This window comes from Macaca thibetana, chromosome 10 (assembly GCF_024542745.1).
Source record: "Macaca thibetana thibetana isolate TM-01 chromosome 10, ASM2454274v1, whole genome shotgun sequence".
In the NCBI taxonomy this organism is placed as follows: domain Eukaryota; kingdom Metazoa; phylum Chordata; class Mammalia; order Primates; family Cercopithecidae; genus Macaca; species Macaca thibetana.
This window is the reverse complement of record NC_065587.1, coordinates 89,162,427-89,178,126: the sequence shown is the minus strand read 5'-3', so window position 1 is coordinate 89,178,126 and position 15,700 is coordinate 89,162,427. Positions and strand designations below refer to the sequence as shown.

General features: G+C 38.9%; 1 protein-coding gene and 1 long non-coding RNA gene across 4 annotated transcripts in view; both read left to right on the top strand.

Annotated features, from left to right (window-relative positions):
- Nucleotides 1–15,700, top strand: part of RALGAPA2 (Ral GTPase activating protein catalytic subunit alpha 2) — a 321,485-nt gene that overhangs the window by 209,930 nt on the left and 95,855 nt on the right. For all 3 annotated transcript variants that reach the window (XM_050745426.1, XM_050745427.1, XM_050745428.1), the window contains one exon: nucleotides 6,089–6,247. In XM_050745426.1, coding sequence (XP_050601383.1) covers nucleotides 6,089–6,247 — 159 coding nt within the window. The remainder of the gene's footprint in view (nucleotides 1–6,088; nucleotides 6,248–15,700) is intronic.
- On the top strand, nucleotides 6,258–15,688 carry LOC126929219 (uncharacterized). The gene is made up of 2 exons (XR_007717106.1): nucleotides 6,258–9,876; nucleotides 12,774–15,688. It is a non-coding gene; the product is annotated as an uncharacterized LOC126929219 (long non-coding RNA).

The following is a 15,700-nucleotide window of genomic DNA, read 5'->3' as shown; positions in this document are numbered from 1 at the left end:
TAAGATCTCTGATGGAGGTGGCTGCACTAAACAACAGATATTCAGCATAGTAAAAACAGCCTTCTATTGGAAGAAGGTGCTATCTAGCACTTTCATAACTAGAGAGGAAAAGTTAATGCTTGGTTTCAAAGCTTCAAAGGAACAGACTGAGTCTCTTGTTAGGGCTAATGCAGCTGGTGACTTTAAGTTGAAGCCAGTGCTCATTTACCATTCCCCAAATTCTAGGACCCTTAAACATTATGCTGAATCTACTCTACCTGTGCTCTGTAAATGGAACAACAAAACGTCTGTTTAGAGCATGGTTTACTGAAGATTTGAAGCCCACTGTTGAGACCTACTACTCAGAATAAGAGATTTATTTCAGAGTATTACTGCTCATTGACAATGTACCTCATCACCCAAGAGCTCTGAAGGAGGCGTAATGTTGTTTTTCATGCCTGCTAACAAAATATCCATATTCTGCAACCCACAGATCAAGGAGTAATTTCAACTTTCAAGTCTTACTATTTAAGAACTTTCATAAGGCTATGGCTGCCATAGGTAGTGATTTCTCTGATGGATCTAGCAAAGAACATTGAAAACCTTCTGGAAAGGATTCACCATTCTAGATGCCATTAGAAACATTCATGATTCATGGGAACAGATCAAGATATCAACATTCACAGGAGTTTGGATAAAGTAGAGTCCCACCCTCATGGATGACTTTAAAAGATTCAAGACTTCAATGAAGGAAGTCACTGCACATGTAGCAGAAAGAGCAAGAGAATTAGAAGTGGAGACTGAAGATGTAGCTGAATTACTGCAATATCATGATAAAATTTGACTGGATGACGAGTTGCTTCTTATGGATAAGCAAAGAAAGTGGGTTTCTTGAGAAGGAATCTGTTCTCAGTGACGATGCTATGAACATTGTTGAAATGACAACAAAGGATTTAGAATATTCCATAAATTTAATTAGTAAAGCAGTGACAGGGTTTGAAGAGTATTACTCCAATTTCAAAAGAAGTTCTGCTGTGGGCAAAATGCTGTCAGATACCATCACATGCTACAGGAAATCTTTCATGAAAGGAAGAGTCAATCAATGTAGCAATTTCATTATCTTATTTTAAGAAATTGCCACAGCCACCCCAGCCTTTAGCAGCCACCACCCTGATCAATCAGCAGCCAACAACATCAAGGGAAAACCCTGTACCATCAAAAAAAGACTACAACTCACTGAAGGCTCAGATAATCATTAGCATCTTTTAGCAATAGAATTTTTTTATTAATATATGTATGTTAAGAAATAATGCTATTGCGTATTTAATAGACTATAGTAAACATAAGTTTTAGGCATACTACTTTCCCAGTGCACACAAAAATTTGTGTGATTTGCTTTATTGCAATATTTGCAATATCTAAAAAACCTATTGCAGATATGTCTGGAACCAAGCGTATAATGTCTCTGAGGTGTGCCTCTATATGATGGGCAACAGTGCATGTGAAACATCAGAACTCGAGTCATAGCCCAATTACAGACGACTTTCATAGCGATCAAGTGTCTCAGAGGTACAAAGCACAGTGTGCATTCAAAAACTCAGCAGCCTTTCCCTCTCCTGCCCCAGCATGCTATAATGACCTCCTGGGGGTGGCAGTACTACAGTCAGAAGCGCTGACCACGTGCTGGTTCCCACAGGTCTTGGAGGAGCTGCCTCAGTGTTGGGTTTTGATGGCTGCCCCTGGCTGTAGAGCTCTCAGCAATGGGAACTCTGCCCTCCAAGAGTTCACCAGGATCTCAGACTCTAGTGTAGCTTACCAGGATCCTAAGCTGGGCTGACACATCTTTTTTATTTGCAGTACATTGTAAATTATTTCTGCTTTGCAAATGTGTCACCATATTCTATACTTTTCTTATGACTGAGAATTATTTTGTTAAAAGATATAATTTTTAAAATATAAAATATTTTTTAAAATTATTTCTTAAGTAAAGTAGGACTGTTTTTTCTTTTTTGAGAAAAGACATGTTTTCTTGTTAAAATGCCAGGCTGTAAATAATGTTCCAAGACTTGGCCTGGTTGAAAGATTCCCTACTGTAATAATCAAAATGCAGCTGAACCTTTTGCAGCTCTAAGATTTAGCATCATTAGTGATAAACTCTCTTTATCAGATGTCTCACAGCTAGACTAAAAATCAGTCACAGTAACAGCAGCCCATAGTTCCTTGTCTTATTCTAACTAAATTGTCCCTAACAGCTTAAAAATGAGCTACAAAATTCTAAAGTGATTCATGCTCTCTTCTGCCCCCATCACGGGGGGACTTTTTCAATTCTGCAATCCGGTTGCAACCCCATACTGAACTCTTGATCCTTCACTGCAGAAATTTGTTAGCTCTAGCTAGATTAGATTTTTCACAGCTAATCTAACTGCTGTAGGGGTTTGCAGAGTGGGGACAGAGCTGTGCTATTGGATTTGTCCAATTCATTTGACTCCAGGACTATAATTGCACTTATGTCTTACAAGGCTTTTATAGCCTCAGGCTGGCCAGCCACATAAAAAACAAATTGGCAGTGATACAGTACGAGTGAAAAGGGATGAAAGGCCCACATTATCAGTCTCCAGGCAGCGCTGTTCTGGCAGGAAGTTTCTTGGTTAATTTACAAATAAAACTTAGATTTTAGGATGGGCACACTGTCAGCTGAACAATGGGGATGTCAGGCCTGACTGTTACTTAGTAAAAGTAGCAGCCGGGCCCACTGAGGAGCAGGAATTCTTCAATCAAACAGACGACTCCTTCTGGAGCCAGCTGGCGATGTAATGCAATTAGTCGAGAAAGGAGGTCAGCCTATTAGGTGTGTACCATGACCAGTGTCACCAGTGGCGTGCAGCCTGGCAGCAGCAACAGACAGAATGGCTTAGGCAAAGGGACTTTAAAACTCTGTTAGGATGAAAAGTTGTGGAGCCGGGATTGATTTCTTAAGACTTAAAATCTGAGCATTTGTTCTGAGCCTGATGAGTCTCCAGGCATTCTGGAGCTTGTGCAGTTGAAGGAGTAGCTAACATAAACACCGGCTCCATTCCAGGAGACTCATCATTCTTCTCCAGTTACATAGGAACCAGATCAACTTGACTTGTATGCACTCACTGAACTCACTGGTGGGTTTCTAATTTGAGGGCCTCTAATCACAGTTCTTTAATATTCACAAAATTAGGTCTCTATGATGGACTCTTCTTTAAATTGGGCAACACTTTGAGGTGTCCAGAGTATTCTGTATGTTCTGATGTGGTTGACAATTTGCCCAGATGAAATTTATTTTACCTACCTGTTTTCTTATAGGCAACAGAAGCCATATTTTTGCCCTTTACTCCAGATTTATCAGCCAGTTGTTCCCATGGCCTTAGCTTTTAGTTTTGTGATTTAGCTAATTAAACTGTGACGTATCCAGAAGTCTGAGTCACATGTCACTGAAAGCAGCTTTGAGATGATGAATATATCATATCATTACCACACAAAAATAGCTTTTCCTTAGTGACAGAATTGCCACACTGGGAGGATGGGTCTATTAGTGTGAAACTACCCTCCCTTGCAGTAGTTCTGAGAATACAGATGCAAGTAAAATTAAGAGATACTTAGGTTATGTAATTGAGTAACCCAATTTAAAATGGAAAAGTAACTACAAAATTTCAATAATCATGGTATTACCTCACAGTTAATGTTTTGCAGCTAATACTTGTGGATCAAAAGGAGCTGTCACAGATACTAGAGCACCCACATCGGTTGGTGGCAGCACGTTTGAGGGGTGTTTAGTAATTTAGCCATTAGAAAGTCATAGATACCATTAAATTGTTCTGGACCATCATGACTTGTGCTCAGCACCCGCAGTTTCCATTCAGAAATTTGTGCAAGCATTATACCAAGGGACCCAGAGCCACTCTGAAGCTGGCTGTCTTTGCAGGGTGAGGGCCGTAAGTGTGAACTCTGGGATAGCCCCAGTTCTCACAATTGCCTTCTGCAGGTCTTAATTCCCCTTACAGTTCCAGTTAGATACTATTCATATTTCCCTGAGAACATACCTATATTAGGTTCTTGATGATGCTGGCTACCATGTTTTTACTTCAAAAGGACCGAATTTTAGGAGTGTATTGTAATGTCTTTGCATGTTTTATTAAAAAGAAAAGAAAAGCTGTAGCAAATATAGGAATGGAGAAATAGAAAGAGCTGTTCAGCACTACTAGGAGGCCCGGTGTTGTATTTTGTTTAAAACTATGTAAGGGGTTGGCTACACCTTTTGCCTGCTATTCTTTTACCTTTATATGGGAAGGGGGAAGGAAAAAAATGATGTACTGGGTAATTTTGCCATTAGAAAGTCATAGATACCATTAAATTGTTCTGGACCATCATGACTTGTGCTCAGCACCCGCAGTTACATTTGTCTCAGAGCCCACATTCAAACACAGTTGAATCGTGCACCCCTCAGTATAGGTACAATGGTATAGGCACAGGTCACTTTTTAAATAATTGGCCGTACAGTCATTCCCAGAACTATGAGAGTGAAGAGTAAACAGGCATTGGAGCAAATGAGCTTCCTTTTGTAGCCTTATAAATAGAAAAGAGGCTATGTTGGGGTCACCTGAGATTTTCTTTTTGTGGTCCAATAGTCTAAAGAAAATTGTATTTATGCTAACACGTTTTAAATACATAGTATTCCAGAACATCTTTTTAAAAAATACTTTAAGATAAAACTAAAAATGTTAGATTTGACACATCTCTATTTTATTAAACTGCTTCTGAATTTAGTCATTTTTAATGTTCATCTGTTAGATAAGGAAGCAAGAAATACTTGTTCGTGGTGCTGAAGAGCATCCTTCTGCAGTTCCATGTGAGAGAACGAGAATCTCAAATTCCCAGAAGATGTCAGAGGACCTTACCAGCCTTTGTGGTTTCAGAACTTCAATTTTGGCCAACATTTTAATCTTTATAATCTAGTTTATTTTAGTCACACTTTGATTCTTTGTCACTTAAATGATTTCGTGTGCAGCTTTCTCCAGCTTGAGATGGTACAGTCATCGTGCAGGAGATTGATTAAGGGTGTTCTTACACCTGACAAAGCCTGGGCCTGAAAGAACTCTCAAGAGGTCTTGTTTTGGAGATCTTTCTAGTAAGGCCTCCTCAAAGAGGCCAGGAGTCTGTGATTTGCTTTTGTTCTTTGCAGACTCTTTGTGTATAAGATGATAAAACAAGTGGGCTACACTGCTAAGCAATGACAGTAAAGTAACTTTGGGTGCAGGCTTAGGTAGCTTTGAAACAGTGAAAATGACCCTGAATTGGAAACCCCAGTGCATGTCCCGGGCCCGCTCTGTCACTGCTGCTCATGCAACCTCGGGTAGGTGTGCCTGCACCTTCCTGAGCGCCCATTTCTTTTTTGTACGATAAGATGAAGATGATGTCATCTACCTCAGAGAGTTAATGGGAAGATTAAATGAGACAATATGTGTGAACATGCCTTCTATACAGTAAGCACTCTTTAAATGCTAGGTAGGGGTATTCTTATCAGACTTAAGCAACAGTTATTCATTTCCTAAGCAAAGGTAATTTTATACATCTTTTTCTTAAAGGTTTGTCACAAATCTAGTTTCTTATACATTTGATAACAATTGTGTTGTAATGGCTTATGTTCTCTTATGTTCATATTCTTATGTTCATAGTAACCATTGAATTGAGAGTCTCATAAAGCACAACTGCAATGTGGAATAAAAGACGCATGCTGTTAATTGTTTAGAAACATATTCAGCAATACAAAGCATAGGACTCTGATGCAGGAGTAAATTCTGCATTGGAAAATAAATTCTTACAAAGACCTCAGCCCCATCCAGCTGTAATGTGCCTGCGAAGCTTGCATGCCTTATCTTAGTACCAACGCACTAAGAAGATAGGCTGTGTTTTTATGTACTTGTGCTTTGTAAAATCCTCACAGAAGAACATCAGTGGTGTAGTCTTTTTTGATAGTGAACTTTTTTTGGCCTTTGAGTTTTATAATTCAATTTGTAAGCCATGACCCCTCATAAACTGCTGTTATCACCCTGATTAATAAAGAGCCAATTTGCTTTTGCAGCTTCGTCACTTGGGGAATGACGAGGTCCATATTGTCTGGTCTGAACACTCCAGAGACTACCGCAGGGGTATTATCCCAACCGCCTTTGGAGATGTTTCAATCATTATTTACCCAATGAAGAATCACATGTTCTTCATCGCGATAACGAAGAAACCTGAGGTACGTCGTTTTTATTGCATTGTTGTACTGACTCATACAGCATTTGCCGTGTGATTCACTGTCATTGAAAATCAATGATACAAATATGTTAAAAGGGACTCTCATCCTGTTGTTGAATGTCTTACATGTATCTGAATTATGCATGCTTTATAGGAATTAAATATGAATTGGGATTTTCAAAGAATTTTTCATCATGAGCACAACATTTTGTTATTGTATTACTATACCTCTTTGGAAATTATAATGTCAAATTTATTATTTTGTAAATGTTTTAAGTTTTCTAAATTTTGTACTTTTGAAAAATTGTAACTTGAAATTTTGGGTATGTTGATTAATAATAAGAGTTGAAGGAACCCCATATCACATCTAGCATTTTGTGGAGAACCGTGGGTATGGAATCCAAGCTTGCCTGGTGTACAGGCACTTGCCAAACCTCTGACTGTGCTAATGGGGTCAGTCCTGCAGGATTGCAGTCATGTCCACGAAGAGGCTGGGCCTCTAGAGCACGGCCCATGTGATGAGTTTCAACAATTGGAGCACCTTGCTGCAGAATCAGTTCAGCCATGTCAATTGGTATTGATCATGGGAAGAGCTGGAACAATCCAATGATCTGTGTGCTGTGTACTAAATTGGCTGCAGTTTCGATCCTTGTCATACCTTTAGTGGTATTTTAGCCATGCTTTATATAGCAACTTGTTTTTGTTTTAGAATTACTAATAGAAGGGTGTTTTTAAAGTTCTTAAACATTAGCATATTAAGCCATCTCTCAAGAGGAATGACTTTGTGTTTTTCAGCTTGATAGTAAGTATAATCTTCATTTTCATTTCAAGTTGTTCTCCTGAAGGAGCTGAAAGTTACGCTTCTGAAAACTCTCTTTTAAAGCTTTGAAATAATAGACAACAGATTTATTGTTCATATTAGGATTTATGACCTAATCTAAAGGGTTAAAGTTGTGAGGATTAAATGAACTAATAAATAGAAAATGGTTCAAACAGTGCATGGTCCAGAGTAAAAGCTACTTAAGTGTTAGCTATTATTCTTCTTATTATTATTGTTGTTGTTGTGTTGTTTGTTATGACTACTATGGAGAGAGAATACTTAATGAATTCCAGGTTTAACATGCTTATTATTCTCAGAGTAGATGCAGTGTGGGTCAACTCCTGAATTCATAAAAGTCCCATTCTGGCTGTTGCAAAGCCTGACATAAAGGGAACCCTCTTTTCTATTCAGGGAACGCAGATGCCAAAAGTCACTTCATATTAAATATTTGCATCATTTTTTATTCTGATGTCCATGTGCGTAAAGTTTTCGGTTTTGTGTATGAAAATGTCTCTTAGTGCTAACATTTGTATTTGTCCATGAAGAACACTAGTTTAAAGAATTAAACTGAAAATTTTAATATAAGGGAACCAGTGAATTTAGTGTCTTGTAGCTTGCAAAAAGAGGAAACGTGTTTCTTTAATATTTAGTATGGATTAATTGGCTTTATTAGCTCATTTTCAACATGGGCCTCTAAAATGTCATTTAATGTCACCTTTATTTTTAAATAAAAAATATACAAGGCATTTTAATTCACTTTATAGAGTCAAAAGTGATTTTTTAAAAAGGTAGTACATTGATAATGCATGAATATAATTATTAACATACCTTGTAAACTTTCTTATAAAATGTTTGCACATTTTATGAATTTGGCTATAAATTCTAACAAGATGAATTGAGCAAATCGCTTTCTTAATATTTTAATTCAAAAAGCCTAAAGGGAAGAAGAGAATAATGGCCAACTGGAAATTTAGTATTATCCTTACATTTAAAGTACAAACCATTACAATGTAATAAAATTAATCCAGACATTTCCAGGGCAAGTGTGGCTGACCTTTTGTTCACCAACTACTGACCCCAGGGTGAATGCAAGAGGCTTGCGGAGGGAAAGTCTGTTTGTTTGGCTTCAGTCCCTGGTATTTAAATTGCATTCCCTAATCAAATGAAAAGGCTGTCCTCTCTATCAGGTTACAGAATCCATGGCAACATTTGGCCTTTTATATCCATAATGTTAGCCTTTTTGTTTGCATCTAAGTAGAGACACCTGGAGCAATGTTAACATTAACCGATTTAGCATTAATAGCTTCATTATATAAGAATTTCTGATCAGATAGCTGTTACTTTTGTTATATTGCTTCAGCTTGTATTGTTGTCATTTTTTATCTCCCTGCTTGGCAACCAGGCAATGATTTGCAAATTTTTTTTGTCTTGATTAATTAAGCAATATAATTATCAGTAACCGTGATGCAGTCTTTGCTCAACAAAGCTTCTGAGAGAAAACAATGGTAAGTCTGTTAGTATGAATGCATTCCACGCGTCCCAGATGCATGAGGATATTATGGACAATGAGGGGAAAGGCCGCCTGTGAGCGAGGACAAAGGGTGCCACGCAGACTCGACACACTGCACATACCGCCAGGGACATGCTGCGGGCTCCCTGGGACACAGACGCCTCGTTAGATTACAGCTAGTCAGCAGAGATTAATTCTCAGCCATTTGGTGCAATAATTTACCCATTCCCCAGCCTTTTAACTAGTGTTCCTTACTGTGGAAGGGAAGGCTTTGTACTCAAAAGGTTTATTTAACCTTGCCTACTTTTAGGGATCTCCACCAAAATCATTAATTTTTTCTTAGAAATTGTAATGACGCAGCTGCTTGAAGTTAAGGAATATTCCTTTTGAAGGACAGGATATGCATAAGTTTCCAAAATTGTAGGTAGAGTCAAAGGCATTCTTCTAGCACCTGTATATTTCATCTGAGTATAGTATGACTCTGTGGTCTAAGTACATTTATTTTACTGTTCTCTGGGCAGCCATGCTTCTCTAAGAATAATTTTAATCCTTTTTTGGGAGAGAGAAAAAAAAAAAAACCTCATCAGTACACAAAAGTCTTGCTCATTGGACAGAGTCATGCATATTCAAAGTGTACTTTCATTCACTCGGCCTCATTAATAGCGTATGTAATAATGTAGGGCTATTTGTAATACAAGCTTACAGGCAGCATTGCTTCCAAGTCCTTTGAAATTTAACATATTTCGCTTTTTCATTCCATACACCTCCCTTAAATATACAAATTATGTGCCTGGCAGAATCCGCCTCCTCTTAATAATACACAGCATTTGTGAAATGGTATGTTGAAGAAGTGTGGGTGTGCTTGTGTGAACGCATAAAACCCTCTCATCTGAGAGGGCCTGTTCACTTCTTGAGCTTTGGATTGAACTTCTTTTTTTCATTAAAAAAAAAAAAATCAGTGTGCTTAGCAGCATCATTCCATTGTTGAATTACTTTCAAAATAAGTCCATCTCCATAAACATTGAGACAATCGTTCTTTGGTCGTAGAAAAGAAATGTGTTATTGTTAGACTTATGTTTTTTCCAGCTTTTATTACTAAGTCAGCAGTCAAGGAAAGACTTGCATATAGAGTAGAAAGTGAGTGATTCAAGGGGTTTGTTAAAATGCCCGAGTTGTTCTTCAGAAAAGTGATTCATAGAGCCTCCACACTGCAGTGAGTACCCACGCTGCTTTCCCTCCCTTTCAGTATCTGGAAAGTAACACTGGTGTTCAAAATGTTTGCCTTTAGAAATTTGCGAAGGTAGGTTTTAGTGGTTTGGGCATGTTTGTTTCCAGGCATAGTAGTGACTGACTGGTGACCGGTTCACCAGAGGGTAGATGTTGAGAAGCAGCCTTGAGCAGGAACAGTTGAGACAAGAGGAAGTTTTGGTGAAGTGTCCTCCTCTTCACCTCAACCAGAATGTCCCTTTTGTAAATGGAAAACATGCTAAAGTCCTCTGAATTCTGCTTACTCAGCCCTGGTACACATGGGCATGGAGAAAAAAATGATAGTGATGCAATGATTTCTGAAAAGCATAGGAGGGAAAGTAGTAAGACAGGAAATGGGACCCCAGAGTTATGGTTCTAAGCCTACCGCAAGATGGTAGGTGTCTTGGGCAGATCTTTCCATTTCTTTGAACCTTAGCTTCCTCAGCTGTGAAGTGCTGGTTGAGAATCAAGGCTTCTCTGTAGTCCTTAAAGGGATTCTAAATACCTTTTTTTTTTTTTTTTTTTTTTTTTTGGATCCTTTTGTTCCTAGCTGCCCGTACCTTTCCTTAAGTAATCCTGACTATCCCCAGAGCTTCATGGAAGTAGTCGCTGGCTCTCTTGAAGGTTCAGCAGCTGTTGTGAGTGAGTGAGAGTGTGTGGGTGTGGGTGTGGGTGTGGGGGTGTGTGTGTGTGTGTGTTCGTTCGTGTGTTCGTGTGTGTTCGTGCATCCCTCTTCAGGGTGACATCTAGCCCAGGACCTGTACCTGGAGCAGGTGCCCAGAAATGCTGGGAAAAGGCTGATGTGCCAGAATTTACAAGAGCATTTGCACATGAGAGGCTGAGAGGAGCCTAGGATTGGCACTGAGTTTGAAAGGAAGTCTTTTAAGCTTACTAGTGTGACCTCATGGTATAGGGAGAGTGTTTGACTTTGCAACATGGTTATGTAAATTTCTTTCTTTTCATTTTATATGTGCAGGTTTTCTTAAATATTTATCCCAATCACAGCCAACTAACCTGTTTAAGATTAAATCATGCCCTTTAAAATGCTCTGGGAACTTCTCAGGGAAAATAAATTGTTAACCTTTGAATACACAAAGAATTATTTATTTAGAAAAGATCATTGAAAATACCAAACAACCAGAATGTACTAAAATAGGTTATTAAATGGATTACTATGTTATGTTCTGTTTGGATAATTTATTATTATTGTTATTAGCATTATTTTTAGTAAAGGAATGACATTGAGAACTATGTGAAAAGGCATCTGTCATTTGCAGATGTTAAATTAAAATCAAATTTCTTCTCTAATTCATTGCCACTTCTAATTAGAGGAATTCCCTAGATACAAGGGATTTGTATTATTCCTTTTGTCCAGTTTTTGAAAGACTGAGTCACCCACGAACAGTTGCTGAAGAATACTAAAGAACGTTTATTTATACAATAAGCCTTGATACAGATGGAAGAAAATCTATAGCCGACTATTATTAGCTCTTAGCCGCTGTTTTATCTTTCACAACAATTTGGCTTTTGAGAATTTCTTCTCAACTGATTTTCCTCAGAAGTTGACGTTATTTCCCCTTTTTTAAGTTGGTCTTTGCATATACATCTTCTTCTTATTTGCTTTATCTTCTCTCCTTTGGCCAGCCAGAGAGCCAGCCTGTGTAAATGCATACCAAATGGCAAATGGTAGTGTAAGAAAGCAAGGCAGCTCTCATTCTCTGCCTCTGAGCTACTCAGTAGGAAGGGCCTTTTGACTCAAGAGACAGCAGGCTCCCCAGACCCCTCAGCATTCAACTGCCTAGGTTCCTGCACACAGGTGCACACAGTGTCAGCCACTCAGCCCAGCAAGGAGGATGGGTGTCTGGAACACATAGAACTTTTCTGTGAAAAGGAAAGAGCACTCATTGCCCCAGAATCAGAGAATTTATCTTTACAGTAGTAGTTTCTGTGCAACACTTGAAACGTATTAGTTTGTTGTTGTTGGGTTTTTTCCTTTTTTTTTTTTTTTTTTTTCATTATTACTTTCATTACAACTCCACCTCGCCAGTTACTGGACTGCTTTTAGTATAAGCCATAAGAGGAAGTACACTTATTTTTTTATGCAGAATATTTTTTAAATAAACTCTTTGAAGTGTGGTGTTACTAAAGATAGATGGAAGAAAGGGTTATTCTTATTATTTCTTATTTGTACCTACTCTTAGACTATGAGTAGGTCCTTGATTTTCCTCTTTGGAACTGAAATGCCTGTGTTTTCTACCAGTACTATCTTAGAGGGAAAGCTCATTATTAGTCATCGCTAGTAGAACTAACAGTCTCATCCTTCTTTGCTCCCATTTGAATTCTCACAGGCCCGACTGCTTCCTCTGTGCTGTAGATAATGATATCAAAATAGTTTTGCCCAATCTTTGCAGTTTTTAGATCTTTGTGTTTTAATTGTGGAACATTTTTCTCAAACCCACCAAACAGAAATGTGGAAGTGGAAGAAGGTTACTCAGGACCCCAAGGCCACTCCCTTCACCCTTCCCCTGGCCTTTCATGCATCTCCATGAAGCAAAAGACAGATGGTCACGAGAGGCCTTATTCTAGAAATGTCGAAAGGGGCAACAGATTTGGTTAATGCCCAGCAATCAGTCCCTTGGGAACAGGAGTGCTTCATTTAGTCAAGCAAGCAACATCTATCCGTTGAGGCTGCTTCATGCCAGATACTGTGTCAAGGGTTGGGGGTCCCACTCTCCTGGAATCTAAATTTTAGTAAGGGAGATGGCCACTAAATAAGTAAATAAATGGTTGAGCCGAGACTCTTTTATAGGAATGGGTGTTTCAAAGAAAGTAAAGCAGAGTGATAGAATGGGCAGGAAGAAGGCTGCTTTAATTCAGATAGGGAGATGTCTGGTTTCCAGTCAGCATGGAGGAAGCTTGGTAGTCATCACTGCCATCCTCACAGTGAAGGTAAGTTTTAGTGGTTTGGGCATGTTTGTTTCCAGGCATAGTAGTGACTGGCTGGTGACCGGTTGACCAAAGGGTAGATGTTTAGAAGCAGCCTTGAGCAGGAGCAGTTGAGACAAGAGAGACTGTATCAGGCAGATATAGAGAATCACAGCTTATCAGAACAGAAGCCCAGTAGCAGAAACCTCTGGGAAACCAATACCACAATAGGAATACTTAAATTATAATTCACCCATTGCAGGAGGCTTAGTGTGGACAAATCTGAGAGTTAAATAGAGTCAAGTGGGGCTGGCTTGTAATCCCTCACACTTTTGTGAGTTTTACCTCTAGGATACTTACCAGGTTCTCACAGTAAAAACTGGAGGAAAATCCCCTCTTTGGCAGAAAAAGGGAGAAAGCAGCCATTTGGAAATACAGTTGACCTTTCAGCAACGTGGGTTTGAACTCTGTGGGTCCTCTTACACATGGATTTTTTCTCAACCAAACTCAGATGGAAAATATACAGTATTTGTGGGAAACGAAACCCATGTAAATGGAGGGCTGACTTTTGGTATTTGTGGGCCAATTGCAGGAATTAAGTATGCTTGGATTTTGGCATGCACAGGGGTGGGGCATTGGTTCTGGAACCGGTCCCCCTCATATACCTAGGGATGACTGTATACCCAAAGTATGTTGTTCTTCTTAACAAAGTCTGCCCTCAAGAGAAACTTTTTTTTTTTTTTTTTTGAGACCGAGTCTGGCTGCCACCCAGGATAGAGTGCAGTGGCACAATCTCAGCTCACTGCAACCTCCGCCTCCAGGGCTCAAGCAATCCTCACACCTCAGCCTCCGGAGTAGCTGGGACTAAAGGCATATGCCACCATACCCAGCCAAGTTTTGTATTTTTTTGGAGAAACGGGATTTCACCATGTTGCCCAGGCTGGTCTCAAACTCCTGAACTCAAGTGATCCACTCACCTTGGCCTCCCAAAAGTACTGAGATTACAGACATGAGCCACTGTTCCCAGCCAAGAGAAACTATTTTAACACAGCCTGTCTGGCCTGGGGGAAGGGAAACACTTAACACGAACTCCCTTTAGTCTTCCTATCTCATCTAAGTTGGGATTGGAAGGAGACAAGAAAACAAAACTGAGAAGCACTTTTGAAGGTCACAGTCCAGGGGCACAGGCTCACTGCAAGACTGAGACGTAATGCTAGGACTATAGAATGCTTCCTCTTTTCCATACCCAACTACTATGTCAGGAGGGCTTTTGTATAGTAACAGGGAGTACAGCTGAAAGAACTGCACATCCTAGATCTTATTCAAGAAAAGTTATGTAAAAAAAGCCTAGAAATAACATGGGAGGTGAAAGCAAGGTCATCCAAAGAAATTTTAACCTCTGACATGTACAGCTATAGAAAACAAGAAGCACGGCCTGTTAGCCAATTAACCATAAAACCCCACATTTGAGGCCTGATTACTTCAGTTCATTTTACCCAATACATCATATCCAGCTTTCAACAAAAAATACAAGGCATACTAAAAGACAAAATAAACAATTCTAAGAGACAGAGCAGGCATCAAAACCAGACTCAAACATGGCAGAGATTTTAGACTAATCAGGTTGACAATTTAAAATAACTATGATTAATATGCTAAGGATACTAATGGAAAAAGTGGACAGCATACAAGAAGAGATGGCTAATGTAAGTAGAGAGATAGGCACTCCAAGAAGTAATTAAAATGAAATGCTACAAACCAACAACCCTGTGACAGAAACAAAGAATGCTTGATGGGCTCATGAGTAAACTGGGCATGGCCAAGGAGAGGAATTGTGAGCCTGAGGATGTGTCAGTAGAAACTGGGAAACTGGAATGCAGAGGGGAGAAAAGGTTGAAAAACATCTGAACAGAACTTCCGAGACCTGTGTGACAATCATAGAAGATGTAACGACATGTAATGAGAATACAAGGAAGAGAAAGGAGAAGAAATTTTGGAAATTGTCATGGCTGAGAATTTTTCAAAATTAATGACAGATCCAGGAAGCACCAGGAACACTAAGCAGAATAAATATCAAAGTGTCTACACCTAGGCACATACAAAGCACAGAAAACCAAAAACAAAGAGAAAATCTTGAAAGGAGCCAGAGGGCTCCTATGCTGGCACCAGTGGCTACAGAGGAGCAAGGGTAATAAATAGGGCTTCTCTTCAGAAAGCGAGCAATCAGGAAGAGAGTGGCATAATATGTTTAAAGTGTTGAAGAAAAAAAAACAAAACACTAACCTAGAATTATGTATCCAGAGAAATTATTCTTCAAAAGTGAAGGAGAAAGACCTTGTCAGACAAAAGTTGAGGGAATATGTGATTAGTAGACCTGCCTTGCCTTTCCTTCGTCGTAAAAAAAAAAAGAAAGAAAGAAAGAAAGAAAATTATGTAAGTCATAAAGATGGACCCACCTAAAGAAGGGAGAAGCTTTAGAGAAGGAAGAACTACAGGTAAAATGAAATCTGTTTTTTTATTCTTTTTGGGGGACACACTGTCAGTCTGTTAACCAGGCTGTTAACTCAGCCCTTTTCTTATTCTTAATTGATCTAACAGATAAAATTATGTTCCAGATAATAATAGCAGCAAGTATTTCATGCTTATAGCATATGGATAAGTAATAAATGATAGCAATATTATAAGGATAGGAGGGAGGAATTGGGAATACTCTCTTATAAGGAACTTCCACTACCTGTGAAGCAGTATAGTGTTATTTGAAAGTGGATTTGGGTTAGTTATAAATGTATTTTCAAACTCAGGGCAACCACCAATAAAACATTTTTTATATAATATGCTGAGACAGGGGAAAAATTGACTCATACACAATTCTCACTTAAAACTAGACAAGGCAGCAAATGAGTGGAAGACCAAAAAAAAAAAAAAAAAAAAACAAAGAATAAGGACAATGA